Source organism: Oncorhynchus masou, chromosome 11 (genome assembly GCF_036934945.1).
Source record: "Oncorhynchus masou masou isolate Uvic2021 chromosome 11, UVic_Omas_1.1, whole genome shotgun sequence".
Taxonomy (NCBI): domain Eukaryota; kingdom Metazoa; phylum Chordata; class Actinopteri; order Salmoniformes; family Salmonidae; genus Oncorhynchus; species Oncorhynchus masou.
Window position 1 is genome coordinate 28147859 of NC_088222.1, and position 16021 is coordinate 28163879.

At 38.4% G+C, this 16021-nt stretch overlaps 1 protein-coding gene across 2 annotated transcripts in view; it reads right to left on the reverse strand.

The window, feature by feature from the left end:
• The window catches only part of LOC135548418 (androgen receptor-like), a 59718-nt gene extending 45100 nt beyond the window's left edge, over positions 1-14618 (reverse strand). Inside the window, exons 1-2 of one of the 2 annotated variants that reach the window (XM_064978004.1) lie at positions 14396-14618; positions 883-1034 (exon numbers count right to left, since the gene is read on the reverse strand). In XM_064978004.1, coding sequence (XP_064834076.1) covers positions 883-1012 — 130 coding nt within the window. In that variant the 5' untranslated portion in view covers positions 1013-1034; positions 14396-14618. Of the gene's footprint in view, positions 1-882; positions 1035-12597 lie in introns of both variants that reach the window. The other variant, XM_064978003.1, reaches the window with a different exon arrangement.
• Between the last annotated feature and the right edge of the window lie 1403 nt (positions 14619-16021).

Below are 16021 nucleotides of genomic sequence, written 5' to 3' on the forward strand. Positions count from 1 at the left end.
CTGTCATGTGCCTTTTACTGAGGAGTGGCTTCCGTCTGGCCACTCTACCATAAAGACCTTATTGGCGGAGTGCTGCAGAGATGGTTGTCCTTCTGAAAGTTTCTCCCATCTCCACAGAGGAACTCTGGAGCTCTTTCAGAGTGACCATCGGGTTGTTGGTCATCTACCTGACCAAGGCCTTTCTCCCCTGACTGCTCAGTTTGGCCAGGCGGCCAGCTCTAGGAAGGGTCTTGGCGGTTCCAAACTTCTTCCTTTTAAGAATAACAGAGGCCACTGTGTTCTTGGGGACCTTCAATGTCACAGAAATGTTTTGATACCCTTCTTCAGATCTGTGCCTTGACAAAAATCCTGTCTCTGAGCTCTACGGACAATTCTTTCGACCTCATGACTTTGTTTTTGCTCTGACATGCACTGTCAAATGTGGGACCTTATATAGACAGGTGTGTGCCTTTCCAAATCATGTCTAATCAATTACATTTACCACAGGTGGACTCCAATGAAGTTGTAGAAAAATCTCAAGGATGATCAATGGAAACAGGATGTACCTGAGCTCAATTTTGAGTCTCATATCAAAAAGTCTAAATACTTTAGTAATTAAGTTTATATATATATATATAAAAAAAAATTGCTAAATATTCTAAACCTGTTTTTGCTTTGTCATTATGGGGTATTGTGTTAAGATTGATGATTTTTTACATTTTTTAAAATCAACTTTAGAATAAGACTGTAATGTAACAAAATGTGAAAAAAGTAAAGGGATCTGAATACTTTCTGAATGCACTGTATGTTTTTGTTCAGTGTAATACATAAAGACATTATTTCCAAAAAGCATGAGAGGTGGCTCTGACATATGGGTCCCATTTCCACCATTAATGTTCTTACCTTCTGCGGCTCTCTTGAAGAACACTTTGCAGCTGCCACAGGTGAGTGCTCCATAGTGGCAGCCGGATGCCTCTTCTGCACAGATCAGACAGGTCCTCTGGGGCGGGAAGAAGAATCCCATGGGGTACATGTGTTCGCTGCCACCCTCAAACCTTTAGGAATATAGTAAAGGCTTTTAGAAAACAACAAAATCATATACACAAACAGTACAAAATTAGTCAACAGCATCATTCAATAAGTATCTGAGTTCCTATTATCTTCTGCCTCTCTCTATTGCCACTACATACACTCTGATAAGGTGTTTCCTGCCATTTTAACAAAAGTAATATAATATATGCTATTTAGCAAACACTTTTATCCAAAGTGACTTACACTTTTTCAGTCATGTGTGCATACATTTTACATGTGGGTGGGCACGGGAATCAAACCCACAACCCTGGCAGTGCAAGAGCAATGTTCTCCCAACTGAGCCATACAGGACAATGAGGTGACCATGAACCTAATGCTTGAGGCCTGTATTTTTTTCTATAGGGGTTAAACCATTGAGAAAGGACGAGTGGACTTGTCTAAAATATTCAAATGCATCAAAACTATCATAGTATAACTGCAGAGCTTCATTGTCCACATGATAATTGACAAACACAGAGCAATTGCTCAGATGAAATGAACATTATGCAAGGCACGTCACATAAGCAAGTTGATCTTCTGCTAAAAATAAACATGGTTAGCTATAAGCCACTGACTTCGAAGGGGAAAAATTACCAACACCTCACACAGAAGCTGACTGCCAATCTGGACCATAGTCCATGATCAAAATGAAACGTGATTGCCTCTGGCTGGCATTCTATAGGACTCCTCACATTGAGGCCTCAGGTGCAATACTACTACCATCAAGTGCATCACCTATTCGTGTGGTTCTATAGAAATAGTGAAAAGGGTAAATCCATTTGAATTGAATCACCCCTTTTGCCTGGAACAAAACCTTCCATACATATTCGCCCATTGTAGAGGTGTTGTAAATTTCAAGGAGGTCTGCACACTCTTTAAGCTCCCAATTCACTGCTTTATTGACTACGTTTCCATCCGAAACCGATCTTCTTCAGTTTTTTTTTGTTTGACCTGGCGAAGATTAGTTTCAAATCGAAACATAGGCAATAAAGTGGTGAATTGGGAGCTTAAAGAGTGTGCAGACCTCCTTGTTATTTACTAGTATTCTTTATTAGCACCTATGTTTTTTAAGGATGTGCATATGACCACAAACCTTGCCATTGTAGAAGTGCCCAGAAAGTGACTTTTTGGACCTGAATGCCAAAACATTCAAGAGATAAAGGTGCTCAAAGTTGACCCATTTTGCCTACCCCACCATACCATGAAACATCCATGTCTTCACCACTGGAAAAGATAAACGGTTGAGACTGATATCATTTAAAAGCTTACAAACAGGGTTGTCAAACAATAAGATCATTTCTAGCGAATTGAATTTATTTCTTTTTAAAATGACATTTTAACAATTAAATTATCTACAAAAGCATAAAATTCATATTCACATGTTGTAGCTTAGACCCTACTTTACATTATCTAAGGTTTTGGTGTTGTGCCTGCCATCGGTTTTGACATAACATGCTCTTGAATACAAGGTGGGTGCTATGTTCTGGCTGATAAATCCTCCATAGGAAACCTATTTAAATCATACTAATATAGATAATAGAATAGACATGACCATTTAAGTTGACATACAACGGGTGGATCTGTGGTATAGTAATTAATTAGTTGTTAAAATGTAAATTCAATTTAAATGTCAATAGTGTACCAGCTACATTGCAATGGTCTGAAGAGATAGGTCCATTCTATGATGTCACATCCTGACTTTAGTTCCTTTTTTACGTCTCTGTTTTAGTATGGTCAGGGCATGAGTTGGGGTGGGCATTCTATATTTTTGCTCTATGTTTTGTATTTCTATGTTTGGCCTGGTATGGTTCCCAATCAGAGGCAGCTGTCGATCGTTGTCTCTGATTGAGAACCATACTTAGGTAGCCTGTTTTGCCACAATGTTTTGTGGGTAGTTGTTTTCTGTGTCGGTGTTTACCATACAGAACTGTTTCGTGTCGGTCAAGCTCTTTGTTGTTTTTGGTCATTTAGTGTTCTGTTTATTTTATTAAACATCATGAACACTTACCACGCTGCACCTTGGTCCTCACCTTCTTCCACCAACGACAGCCATTACATATGAATTATATTTCTATGATTGAAATGACACCCAATCTGTATTCAAGAGCATGTCGTGTCTTAACAGATGGTGGGCACAACACAGAACCTCAGCTGATGTGAAATAGAGTGTAAGCTACAACATATGCAAATATGGAGAAAAAATAAATCTGAGTTTACGTGTTTTCAATCATTTATGTTAAAGGTTTGTAAATTACAATTTGTATTCCTTTATATACATATATTTTTTAAATAATACAGTTGATTGACAACACTGTGTGAGCTTTTAAATGATATCAAACTTATTTTCCAGGGATGAAGACATGGATGTCTCATGGTATGGTAAAGTATCAAAGTGGCTCAACTTTGAGCATCTTTATCTCCTAAATATTTGGGCATTCAGGTCCAAACATTCCCTTTCTGACCATTTCTTACATTAAAGTTGTGTTTAAATCAAAAGGGATGCTGATTTAAATCAAATGCATTGAACCAAAATTGTATTTTATGAACAGATCTAGATTTATTTAATCATTTTGACTTTTCTCCCTCTGATTCACAGTTTCTAAGTGAGATGAGAATTTGTCTGATCTCCCATTAGAGCTGGACAGAGGGTGTGATGAGCGAGTGTGGGAAAGGTGAGAACAGCAGTGCCGGGGCCAGGGGGGGCAAGAGGGGTGCTCTACTGCAGCTGTGAGCACAGGAAGAGATTGGAAAGTGTGTACAGACATAACTATAATTCAATGACACGTAATGTAAGATGTCAAGGCTCTATATAAAAAATGCAAGGACAAAGCTTATAACCAATCACCAAAACAGTCATCTATCTATACAGTATCTGCAGTATGCTAAATGCCCACTTGGTCAGAATCTAGAGCAAGAGAGGTCAGCTGCAAGGGAACAAAGCACAAGGCTCAGTTTTGTCATAGTTACCTCTGAACAGCTATCAGTGGCTTAATATTTAATTTGACATGACTATGTACAGTTGAAGTTGGAAGTTTACATACACTTAGGTTGGAGTCATTAAAACTCACTTTTCAACCACTCCACAAATTTCTTGTTAACAAACTATAGTTTTGGCAAGACGGTTAGGACATCTACTTTGTAAATGGCACAAGTAATCTTTCCAACAATTGTTTACAGACAGATTATTTCACTTATATTCCACTGTATCACAATTCCCTTGGGTCAGAAGTGTACATACACTAAGTTGACTGTGCCTTTAAACAGCTTGGAAAATTCCAGAAAATGATGGCTTTAGAAGCTTCTGATAGGCTAATTGACATCATTTGAGTTAATTGGAGGTGTACCTGTGGATGTATTTCAAGGCCTACCTTCAAACTCAGTGCCTCTTTGCTTGACATCATGGGAAAATCAAAAGAAATCAGCAAAGACCTCAGAAAAAAAATTGTAGGCTTTATCCACTTTTGCAATAAACATTTCAGGGAAATAGTTAGAATTCTTGGAATTCCAAAATGAGATGTGCATTTAGGATAGGTGGCAATACTGCAGGACATTAATAAGTTGATGGCATATCCTATGGATGTCAACATGGCGTATTAATGTGAATGTATAGGGCAGGCATGGCAAGGCAGGGGTAAACAGAAATTATCAGACGGGTTCTGACCATCTTGACTATTCATTAAACTCTATTAGGCAAAACATCTCCACTTCTAAATTGTATTGTTAAAATCATCAAGGATTAAAAAAGTGTAATTTTATATTGGAAAGAATCTTACTCCTCTGAAATTACCCTTCAGCCTCACTGTCAAAGACTTGTAACCACAGAATTCTACTGAATCAAAGCGGATGTCCTTTGTCAGGGAGAGCCGGGACAAAAGTAACGCGTGGCGAAAGTAACACGCCCATTTTCTCAGATAACACAGAAGCTAGAATGATGTAGTCAAGTCAGCACGTTCCTAATGTGGAGGATGAGCTCACTGCAAAGAAACAGCCTATTCCCACCATGTTTCGCAGAGTTATCAACAAAAAGTGGGTATGAGCGATGTATGTAAAAAAAAAAAACGGACCAGGAAGTGTTTTTTGGTTGTAGAGTTGTGTTGAGTTATTTAAGGGTCCAAACATATGTCATTTTCTTAACCCATCTAGTGACTAAATGACAGCATAGGCTTCAAGTCTTGGGTGTTAGCCTGGGAGAAGCTACAGGGGAGACGGTTGGAAAGAAACTAACACACTGTACACTAATGACTTTTAATAAAATCAAATAAACGTTCAAGCACAGGCCATTGTCTCCTCTAGTTCATATTGCTTTTATAAGGTTAGCAAAACATTAACTGACTGACTGACTGAATGTTTGAAAATTGTATATGACATCATTAGAATTATGCCTTAATCAATTGACTTGATGGCTCAGCTTCTCACATAAGCTTTTATCGACAGGTTAGTGGTTAAAATATATATCTTTATGAATCTGGGGGTCAATTACCTTATGTCAAGCCATGGAAATGTGATAAGCATGATACGTTTGCAGTTTGTAAAGAGAATTAAGACGTTTATTCTATCAAGACACGAGGAGTGTGCATGACAAGGACAGCTGGAGTGCACCTGATTGGTAGATCTAAGCATGAACAGTCATTAAAAATGGTGAAAAGCATATCCTACTACATTCCCATTAAAGTGAGATGAGAAAATGATGGTTAATGTAGCTATTATGTGATCCATTTTAATCTGATTAATATTGTAAGGCAAAATATTGTGGTTGTGCAGCATTGCTATGTTGATGGTTAATTTTCATACATTTCTAACCTATAGCATTAATTATTCAAATCAGCACAAACGTGAAATGATGGCTGATAGTACATTTGTACCATAACAAACCAGAAACATGAAGATAAGACTTTTGTGCACTTCACGCCAAATGTTACTTCTGTCCCAAGGCTATTTTACTTCCACCGGCAGGTACAAAATTGACATTGCGGTAGTTCTGTTCTCTGTCTATTTAATTTCAACTACTTTACCCTAGAAAAGTATTTACAGTTTCTAATGGTATATGATATATATGTTATTTGTAATACAATACAGTGTCTCTAGCTCTATTTAGTCTCCCAAGTGGCGCAGCGGTCTAAGGCTGTATCACCCCCGGCCGTGATTGGGAGTCCCATTGGGCGGCGCCCAATTGGCCCAGGGTCGTCCGGGTTTGGCCAGGGTAGGCCGTAATTGTAAATAAAGAATTTGTTCTTAACTGACTCGCCTAGTTAAATAAAAGTTAAATAACTATTTTACCCTACACACCCCATCTAACCAGTTTGAAATGAAATTCACATTCAATAAATAAATGTCGCCTAGGTGAATGACTACTCCACATGAGCAAAATAAGCTAATCTGAATTTGATATAACAGGAGGCTGATATCAAGAATGCTGCCCATAAGCCAATTGTAGCTAATAGCCATATGGTTTGTATGTTCAAAAACTGACGCAAATAGCACTTAGACATTTTAGACCTTGGAATCCACATAATATTTTACACTGCAGATGGTGTGTGACTTTGACATGCGAATTGTCATTAGCACAGCACTTTCATGCTTGTGGTGCAATTTGGAGAGTAATTTAGAACATCAGGTAAATTCATTGTCTCATTTAGTGAGTGGATCAGATGGTTAGGTCATCAAAATCAGCAGCAGTGGAGTGCTGACCATTTGACCTCAAAAAGTGTGTCGTCGTTGTTCCCCCCCCCCCCCCCCACACACACACACGCACACATACACCTCAAATGACGAAACAAATTCAAAACAAACTTTCCCAGTCATAAAGCCCAGTGTATTGCAGGCTGCCACCTGCTTGTGTTGTGAGTGTATAAAAACAATGCCATAATGAGCCATGAGGCCAAGGAAGCTACATCAAATAGGACAAGAGGGATCTGAGGCATGAAGCCCACTCTTAGTCCAGTGGGGAGTGAGAGTGATCTGAGAGAGGGAGTGGTGGAAGCCACCTCTGGTAAAGATGATTCAACTTTACAGCCAGACAATTCTGATAAAATACCACAGGGATTATTAATCCTACACTGATTGGGAGTTATGGTGGAATAAACACACATATAGTAACAGTACTGAGCAAACAATGTGCATTGAATGCACTAACAGCATCGCAATTGACATACTCTAGAGAAAACTCATTAAAAACACCAGCATTTCATGGATAGAGTTAGTTTTAAAGCCAATTTTATATAGTTTTGAATAGCGAATGCAGGAATATACATTTTATTGTTTTGTTTTTCAATGTAACTACAAACTCAAACCATCACCTTGAAATGTTAAGTAAATATGCTCAATGTGGTGGTAACTAATAGTTGTTGTGTTTTTAAAAATGAAACTTACAGTGTAAAGAACTATACTGCCTGTGTGATATTGGTTGGAAATCCGTCCAGCTGCTATAATGTGGAAACAATAGAACGTCATCTTCATTAATAGTTACAAATATGCAAATACAGTGTCTTGCGAAAGTATTCGGCCCCCTTGAACTTTGCGACCTTTTGCCACATTTCAGGCTTAAAACATAAAGATATAAAACTGTATTTTTTTGAGAAGAATCACCAACAAGTGGGACAAAATCATGTAGTGGAACGACATTTATTGGATATTTCAAACTTTTTTAACAAATCAAAAACTGAAAAATTGGGCGTGCAAAATTATTCAGCCCCTTTACTTTCAGTGCAGAAAACTCTCTCCAGAAGTTCAATGAGGATCTCTGAATGATCCAATGTTGACCTAAATGACTAATGATGATAAATACAATCCACCTGTGTGTAATCAAGTCTCCGTATAAATGCACCTGCACTGTGATAGTCTCAGAGGTCCGTTAAAAGCGCAGAGAGCATCATGAAGAACAAGGAACACACCAGGCAGGTCCGAGATACTGTTGTGAAGAAGTTTAAAGCCGGATTTGGATACAAAAAGATTTCCCAAGCTTTAAACATCCCAAGGAGCACTGTGCAAGCGATAATATTGAAATGGAAGGAGTATCAGACCACTGCAAATCTACCAAGACCTGGCCGTCCCTCTAAACTTTCAGCTCATACAAGGAGAAGACTGATCAGAGATGCAGCCAAGAGGCCCATGATCACTCTGGATGAACTGCAGAGATCTACAGCTGAGGTGGGAGACTCTGTCCATAGGACAACAACCAGTCGTATATTGCACAAATCTGGCCTTTATGGAAGAGTGGCAAGAAGAAAGCCATTTCTTAAAGATATCTATAAAAAGTGTTGTTTAAAGTTTGCCACAAGCCACCTGGGAGACACACCAAACATGTGGAAGAAGGTGCTCTGGTCAGATGAAACCAAAATTGAACTTTTTGGCAACAATGCAAAGCGTTATGTTTGGCGTAAAAGCAACACAGCTCATCATCCTGAACACAACATACCCACTGTCAAACATGGTGGTGGCAGCATCATGGTTTGGGCCTGCTTTTCTTCAGCAGGGACAGGGAAGATGGTTAAAATTGATGGGAAGATGGATGGAGCCAAATACAGGACCATTCTGGAAGAAAACCTGATGGAGTCTGCAAAAGACCTGAGACTGGGACGGAGATTTGTTTTCCAACAAGACAATGATCCAAAACATAAAGCAAAATCTACAATGGAATGGTTAACAAATAAACATATCCAGGTGTTGGAATGGCCAAGTCAAAGTCCAGACCTGAATCCAATCGAGAATCTGTGGAAAGAACTGAAAACTGCTGTTCACAAATGCTCTCCATCCAACCTCACTGAGCTCGAGCTGTTTTGCAAGGAGTATTGGGAAAAAATGTCAGTCTCTCGATGTGCAAAACTGATAGAGACATACCCCAAGCGATTTACAGCTGTAATCGCAGAAAAAGGTGGCGCTACAAAGTATTAACTTAAGGGGGCTGAATAATTTTGCACACCCAATTTTTCAGTTTTTGATTTGTTAAAAAAGTTTGAAATATCCAATAAATGTCGTTACACTTCATGATTGTGTCCCACTTGTTGTTGATTCTTCACAAAAAAATACAGTTTTATATCTTTATGTTTGAAGCCTGAAATGTGGCAAAAGGTTGCAAAGTTCAAAGGGGCCGAATGCTTTCGCAAGGCACTGTATGCCTCTCATGACATGGTGATGACAGCTAAAGGTAAGGAACAGTCCCAAAAGAAGTGTTCGGTGCCAGTGACTCTGCTTAGTAAGACACAAATCTGTTTTCACACCAAACAGAGCATAATTGCTGCAGCAGAAATTGACAACATAATTGACCCTTTGTCTAACAAGCCTTTTATAGGTCTATCTTGTTCTTCCACACTTCCATATTCCATTCAGTCACTGTGCTGAGCTTTTTGGAGCCAGAGTATAGATAATATATTATTACTGACCAATTTTAACATGTATCCATAGTACACTGTAACATCCCATGGTTGGTGAATTATCTCTGATGTTTGTAATTTACTTCCATCGTTGGATGAAGCCTGATCAGACATGCTTTGTTATAGTTCCAGTCCGTAAAAAAAAATACACCATTAGATAATGCATTGCTTATAAAAGCATCCTATAGAGCAGGGGTATTCAACCTCACCTGGTTGTCTTGGTCTTAATTGAAAGGGAAAAAATGAGTGTCCTTGGTCTAAATCAGTCTATGATTAGAGGGGAATGCAGTGGAACTGGCTTCGAGGTCCAGGGTTGAGTTTGAGGGCTATAGAGGAAGCTATAACAATTAGCACTCATGTGTAATTGAAAAGGCATGGTCTGGATGTCCCTTCGCAGTTATATTGGGATACTTCTAGAACTGTGAACAAACCAGAGGGGTTACTGTTTATGTTGACTAAGATACAAATCTTAAAAGCATTCAATGTGATGTAATAGGTCTATGTTTGGTATAATTGTAGTTGCTGCTGTTATTTTTGCAGATCAGAACAATGTACGTGTTAATGCCACAATGTGAAACATTTTCTGACAATATTACTTTGTCTACGGGGTAATTGAATAAACAATCAAATTCACATAGGAACTCAAGCTAGGGCTCAGTTATAGTGGGCCTATCAGACCATTTAAAAATGTATATAGATGAGCTCTCCAAGTCAGAGAAAGATATTCTAAAATATGGCCATGTGTATGAATAATGTGGGGCTGCTGTCAAACGGCCAGTAAAGTAGGTCACCAGTTAACTCATGTAAAACTAGATCTCTATCTCATGACATTAATCAAAGTAGTGCTAAATGTAAAGACTTCTGATAATGTGGAAACGAGGAATACGGTACACACAAGCATGCAAATCTAGCGTTATTGCTACCCATTACAATACATGCAACTGTTTGATATAAATTCCATACCACTTCAATATCTTAGAAACATCTTGTAAATGCAAACACCAAAATTCAAAACTACAGGGCAAAATTAATCAACAGGTAAGGGCATCAATGATGCACTATTATCCTGAGTTGGAGAAATATTACTCCCTGTAACAGATATTATAGAGATGCGTATTGTCTTTGTCTTCTGGTTGGGAATAATTGAGCTACAAATTCAAACATGTTTGAGATTCAAAAATGCTTTCTCATGGGCAGGAAGGAAGAATGTTGTTTATAAATCTCTTGTAACTAAATTTAAATGAAGGGGCCACGTCTCATATGATCATGTTAGTAAATGGTTTAGACTGTAAACAAGATTTTATAGCATTTCTTGTTCTGAATATATGGGAATTGAGATCATCAGTAGTCATTTTTGGAGTAAAAAAAATGTGACTGGACCGATAACAACCTTCTCCCTCCACTCAGTTTTAGGGTATGCAGTGTCTTGTGTGTAAGATAAGAAAGTCTGCTCATTGAATTCTTACAGCCCATCAAACGCCTATCTTCACAGAGCCTGTACATCAGGGATCATCAACTAGAGTCAACTGCGGGCTGATTTTTCTTTGAGTGGTTGTTCAGGGGGCCTTAACATAATTACAAATAATTTGTAGATCGCAAATTGACAGCAAGAAGCCCAAATAGATACATTTGACTAAAACATAATAATTTCACACCTGCTTACATTTGTATACAATCATGTCTCTCTATTATGTGTGGAAATACTTTGGACCAGATTTTCTAAATTAAAAGCACTTGGAGCTGATTTGCTGGTATTTTTTGAGGTTATAAAAAAAAATCTCAGAAAACGTTCTAAAAATTTGGCCGGCGATCTACCAGTTGGTGAACCCTGCTCTTAGGAAAAAAGATGCTATCTACAACCAAAAAGGGTTCTTTGGTTGTCCCCATAGGAGAACCCTTTGAAGAATCCTTTTGGGTTCCATGTATAACCCTTTCCACAGAGGGTTCTGCATGGAACCCAAAAGAGTTATTATACCTGGAACAAAAAGGGTTATCCTATGGGGACAGCTGAAGAACTCTTTGGAACTCTTTTTTTCTAAGAGTGTAGTCTGTATATATAATGTATTTACCTTATTATATGGGCTACATGACAAGCTCTTGAAAAATTACAGGTTCACTTTAAGGTTGAGACATTGATTTGACTACCTTTGAATGAAAATAATGTACAGCATATACACTGTGTGGTCCAATAAGGGCTCTATTTTGTGTCCATCCATCCTTCTACACCAAACACCAAATCACTGAGTAAAACATTAAAGACGTACTCAGTGTAATACAGACACTACAAATGTGACACTTGCTTTTTTGCATGATATTAGTTGCACATTCCACAAGCAGGATTTATGTTGGACAACTGTTCATTTTCATAGTAGCCTATGAAAAGCATTGTTAATCAATTCAACAACACATTTTTTATTTTGCGATCGAGAAATGTTCCATGGCTCTCTACACAACAGATATGTAAATCATGCGGCATGTGGCTGTGTGTCCAATCAAACTATAGGGAAACGTTATACAGACAACATAATAATAAAATAAGTTCTAATGAATCCTAGAAGGTCTCATTTCTTTAAAAAAGCAAAAAGAGACAAGCACTATGGATATACACTATTCAGAGCTTAGAACTGTAGATGCTCAAAGTGGTCTGCAAAGTAGGCTCATAACACCTTTATTTGCTGTAATGACAATGATATGGAGGTGCAACTTTGCAATTCCTCTACGATGTACAAATCTGAACTGTTAAAATGTGATGTTTTTTTCTGTTCCTTCAACACTATTCACAGCTATTATTTACAGGATCAGTAGTGGCCTAACCTATGCAGAATTCATTCTCATTCTATGTTAATACTGCAGTAACCACTGCATAGAGTAATACTAAGAGGACTACATTTATTAAAGATAATAAAATAAACGCAACACTATACAATTTGCAATATTACCATTTGGCAATGGGGTAGTTGTTTTTTTTTCATCAAATACATATGATCAATATAACCGTAGGAAGAGGGAATTAAGAATTGGAATTATGCAGCCCATAACATTGTAAAATATGACAGGTGACAGATTGCTTTGTTACACTGAATTTACAAATGTAGGTTAATTACACCATAGTAAGGGCACTTTAATGTAAAGTGTTTCTGTGTATTTGGGCATTTGTGCATGTCAATAAAGTTCTTACCTGGCATCTGTATAAGAGACATCCAGACTGTCACCAACCTCATTCTTTATGCATGGGGAGTTGGTATAGGGCATCCTCCCTGGCATCTCGCCCGGGTACCACTGCTCAGGAGTTGGCCGCTCTCTGCGCACGAGTCCACCACCCCTCTCATATTCATGAGGGTTACAAATTAACGCAGTGTCCGGTCCCGCAATGTATGAATTCAGTCCATATTGTGTATTGTCATTGTCATTATACCTGTACTGAAAGTCCCATGACGTTCCGGCAGGTGCATTATGCCTATTAAAGGCCTCAGATTTTATCTTGACACTGTACTGTTGTTGTAAGTAGTCAGCATATTTGTCCTCCATAGTCTCTCCAGTTTCACCGACATGTGCTGGGGGTTTGTAGAACACACGAGAAGAGTTTCTGTCTGTTTCGGTTTGACTGAAGTGTGCCAAGTGTACTGGCAACAGTTGGTCAAAATGATAAGACGCTGAGCGAGCTCCTGTATTCATAAAATGATCTGTTTCTTTTGAAGTCGGGTCATCCTTGTTTTCATTCAGTCTAAACTCCTGTTCATCTGTGGATGGATGTCCGGAGCTAAAGTGCTGTATGGTCGCCACTTTTTCTGTAAGGTTGTTTGCAGGGGAACTTTGAAACATCTCAACTAGTTGTTTATCACTTTGTAGTGGCTTGGCATAGCTCTCACTGGGGCATGTGTATTCTGTTATGGAGACGTTTTCTCCAGCTCCAGAACATTTCAATAGAGGCACCTCAAACAAATAGTTTTCTTGACTTTGGTGATTTACGCTGGATGGTGCGTGATTAGGTCCCAGGTCAGTCATCTCATTTGCGTCCATGGTCAATCCCAGTGACACAGAGACAGCGTTGCAGAGCTCCCTCGCCGTTTTTGAGATGGTGCTGCAGGCAGAACTGGAGCAACTGCTCGCCACACAGGCCTCACTGTTATGATTTAACTCATTTCCGTGATGGGACACAGAGGGTTGACAGGACTGTTGTTCGGTGTTGGAGACTTGCTGTCCAGAGCGACACGATCCGTATTCATTCGCGTTTGGATTGTCTGATTCGTTCAAAGAGGAAAACCCGGCTTTGTTCCCTTTTGAGCTTTTGGCAAAATGAATACGACATGCCACTGATTCGAGTGTTCTGGAAAAACAAACGCTGTCATCTTCCCTCACTTCAATATCAGAATTGCGAGCCGTTCCTGACCATATTTCTTTTCGGGGTGATTGCCGGCTCGTTTGGCGCATCTCCCAGGGTTGTTTATTCTGCAAGAAACTGTACTTTGAACTACAAAAGTCCAAGCTTTCAGTGACATTCGTGTTACTCGGCAGTGCTTGCACGTTGTGGAAAACGTTTTGGAAAGGTCCGCGAAAAACTAGGTTTGTGGAGTCACAAACTCCCCCTAATCCAACCGGAATCTCCATAGTCCAAAAAAACGTCTGAGTTGTAAAAATGAGGTTTGTGAAAACATAAATTTATTGACCAAGTTCATTGACAAGAATGTAAAGTCATCGGCCCATTGGCGTTTAACAAAACAATGAGTCAGCTAATTAGACCTATCTTTAAAAAAAATAGGAGGATAGGCCTATTGTGTAATTTAATAGATTTTTTGTCCGAAATATTTAGCCTAAACCAAAAATGATTTGCCCAGGTAATATAAAAAGGGTTGAAGACAAATATGTCGTTATTTCATAAAATGCTTACGGATTCAGATATTTAAAAAAAAGTTTATGCATGCATTTTGACATTACAAAGCCAACAGAAGTATCCTACATGTCAGATTTGCGCTCACCATCCATGAAGGCGAAAATGAAAATTGTCCTGACTGAAGTGATGTTCTGAAGTCGATGGACTATAATCGTGGCTATTTTTCCCTGTTGTCTGTGTCCAATCTGGCAAAAATGCGTAACCGGAGGGAAGCGGTGCCTGTTTCAATCATGAAACTCCTCTAGTAGGCTAACGTTTAGTATCCATAAAGGTGCAAGCCAACAAAAGAGTGATGCATCCAAAAAACTCGTCAGACAACTGAACACACCCCGGTAGAACAGCAATTAATGCTTGGTTTTTAAGAATGTTTGGATTGCTGCAAGTTTGCGCAGGGACAAAGTTATCTTCAAATGTCCTTGAGCGCTTTTTGCGCTTTTCGCTTTTTGCCGTCAGTTTGGCAGCATTCTTAATGACCAAATAAATATATTTGGATTAAGGCCAGTTGGCCTACAGAACTTAATTCAAAATACATGTATATATATACAGTACCAGTCAAAAGTTTAGATACACTTACTCATTCAAGGGTTTTTCTTTATTTATACTATTTTCTACATTTTATAATAATATTGAATACATCAAACTATGAAATAACACATATGGAAGCATGTAATAAGCAAAAAACTGTTAAAACAAATCAAAATATATTTTAGATTCTTCAAAGTAGTTTTGCGGGTGCTATTTAATGAAGCTGTCAGTTGAGGACTTGTGAGGCATCTGTTTCTCAAACTAGACACTAATGTACTTGTCCTCTTGCTCAGTTGTGCACTGAGGTCTCCCGCTACTCTTTCTATTCTGGTTAGAGCCAGTTTGCGCTGTTCTGTGAAGGGAGTAGTACACACCGATGTAATAGATCTTCAGTTTCTTGGCAATTTCTCGCATGGAATTGCAGTCATTTCTCAGTTCAAGAATAGACTGACGAGTTTCAGAAGAAAGTTCTTTGTTTATGGACATTTTGAGCCCGTAACCGAACCCATAAATGCTGATGCTCCAGATATTCAACTAGTCTAAAGAAGGACAGTTTTATTGCTTCTTTAATCAGGACAACAGTTTTCAGCCTTGCTAACATAATTGCAAAAGGGTTTTCTAATGATCAATTAGCCTTTTAAAGTGATAAACTTGGATTAGCTAACACAACGTGCCATTGGAACACAGGGGTGATGGTTGCTGATAATGGGCCTCTGTAAGCCTATGTAGATATTCCATTAAAAATCATCCGTTTCCAGCAACAATAGTCATTTACAAAGTTAACAATGTCTACACTGTATTTCTGATAAATTTAATGTTATTTTAATGGATGTAAAATTTGCAAAAACAAGGACATTTCTAAGTGACCCCAAAATTTTGAACGGTAGTGTATATATAAATATCCTATTGATACAAGTAGGCTAGACAGTCAAACATAGTTCAATGTGAATATTAAATATGAAAATCATGAAATGTCTTACTTAGATAAGATTGGGTTGAAATGAGGACCTATACGTAGCCTATAATAAAAATGTTAGAGTTGGCTGAGTGTATTGGACATGCACACAGCAAATTCTCCAAAGTTAAATCAACACTAATAGTGTTAAATTTAACACTGGTCCAGTGTCTATAGGGGTCTACACCTTTTAGTGTTAAATTAGCACACTGCTTAGTGTAAAGCCTTATT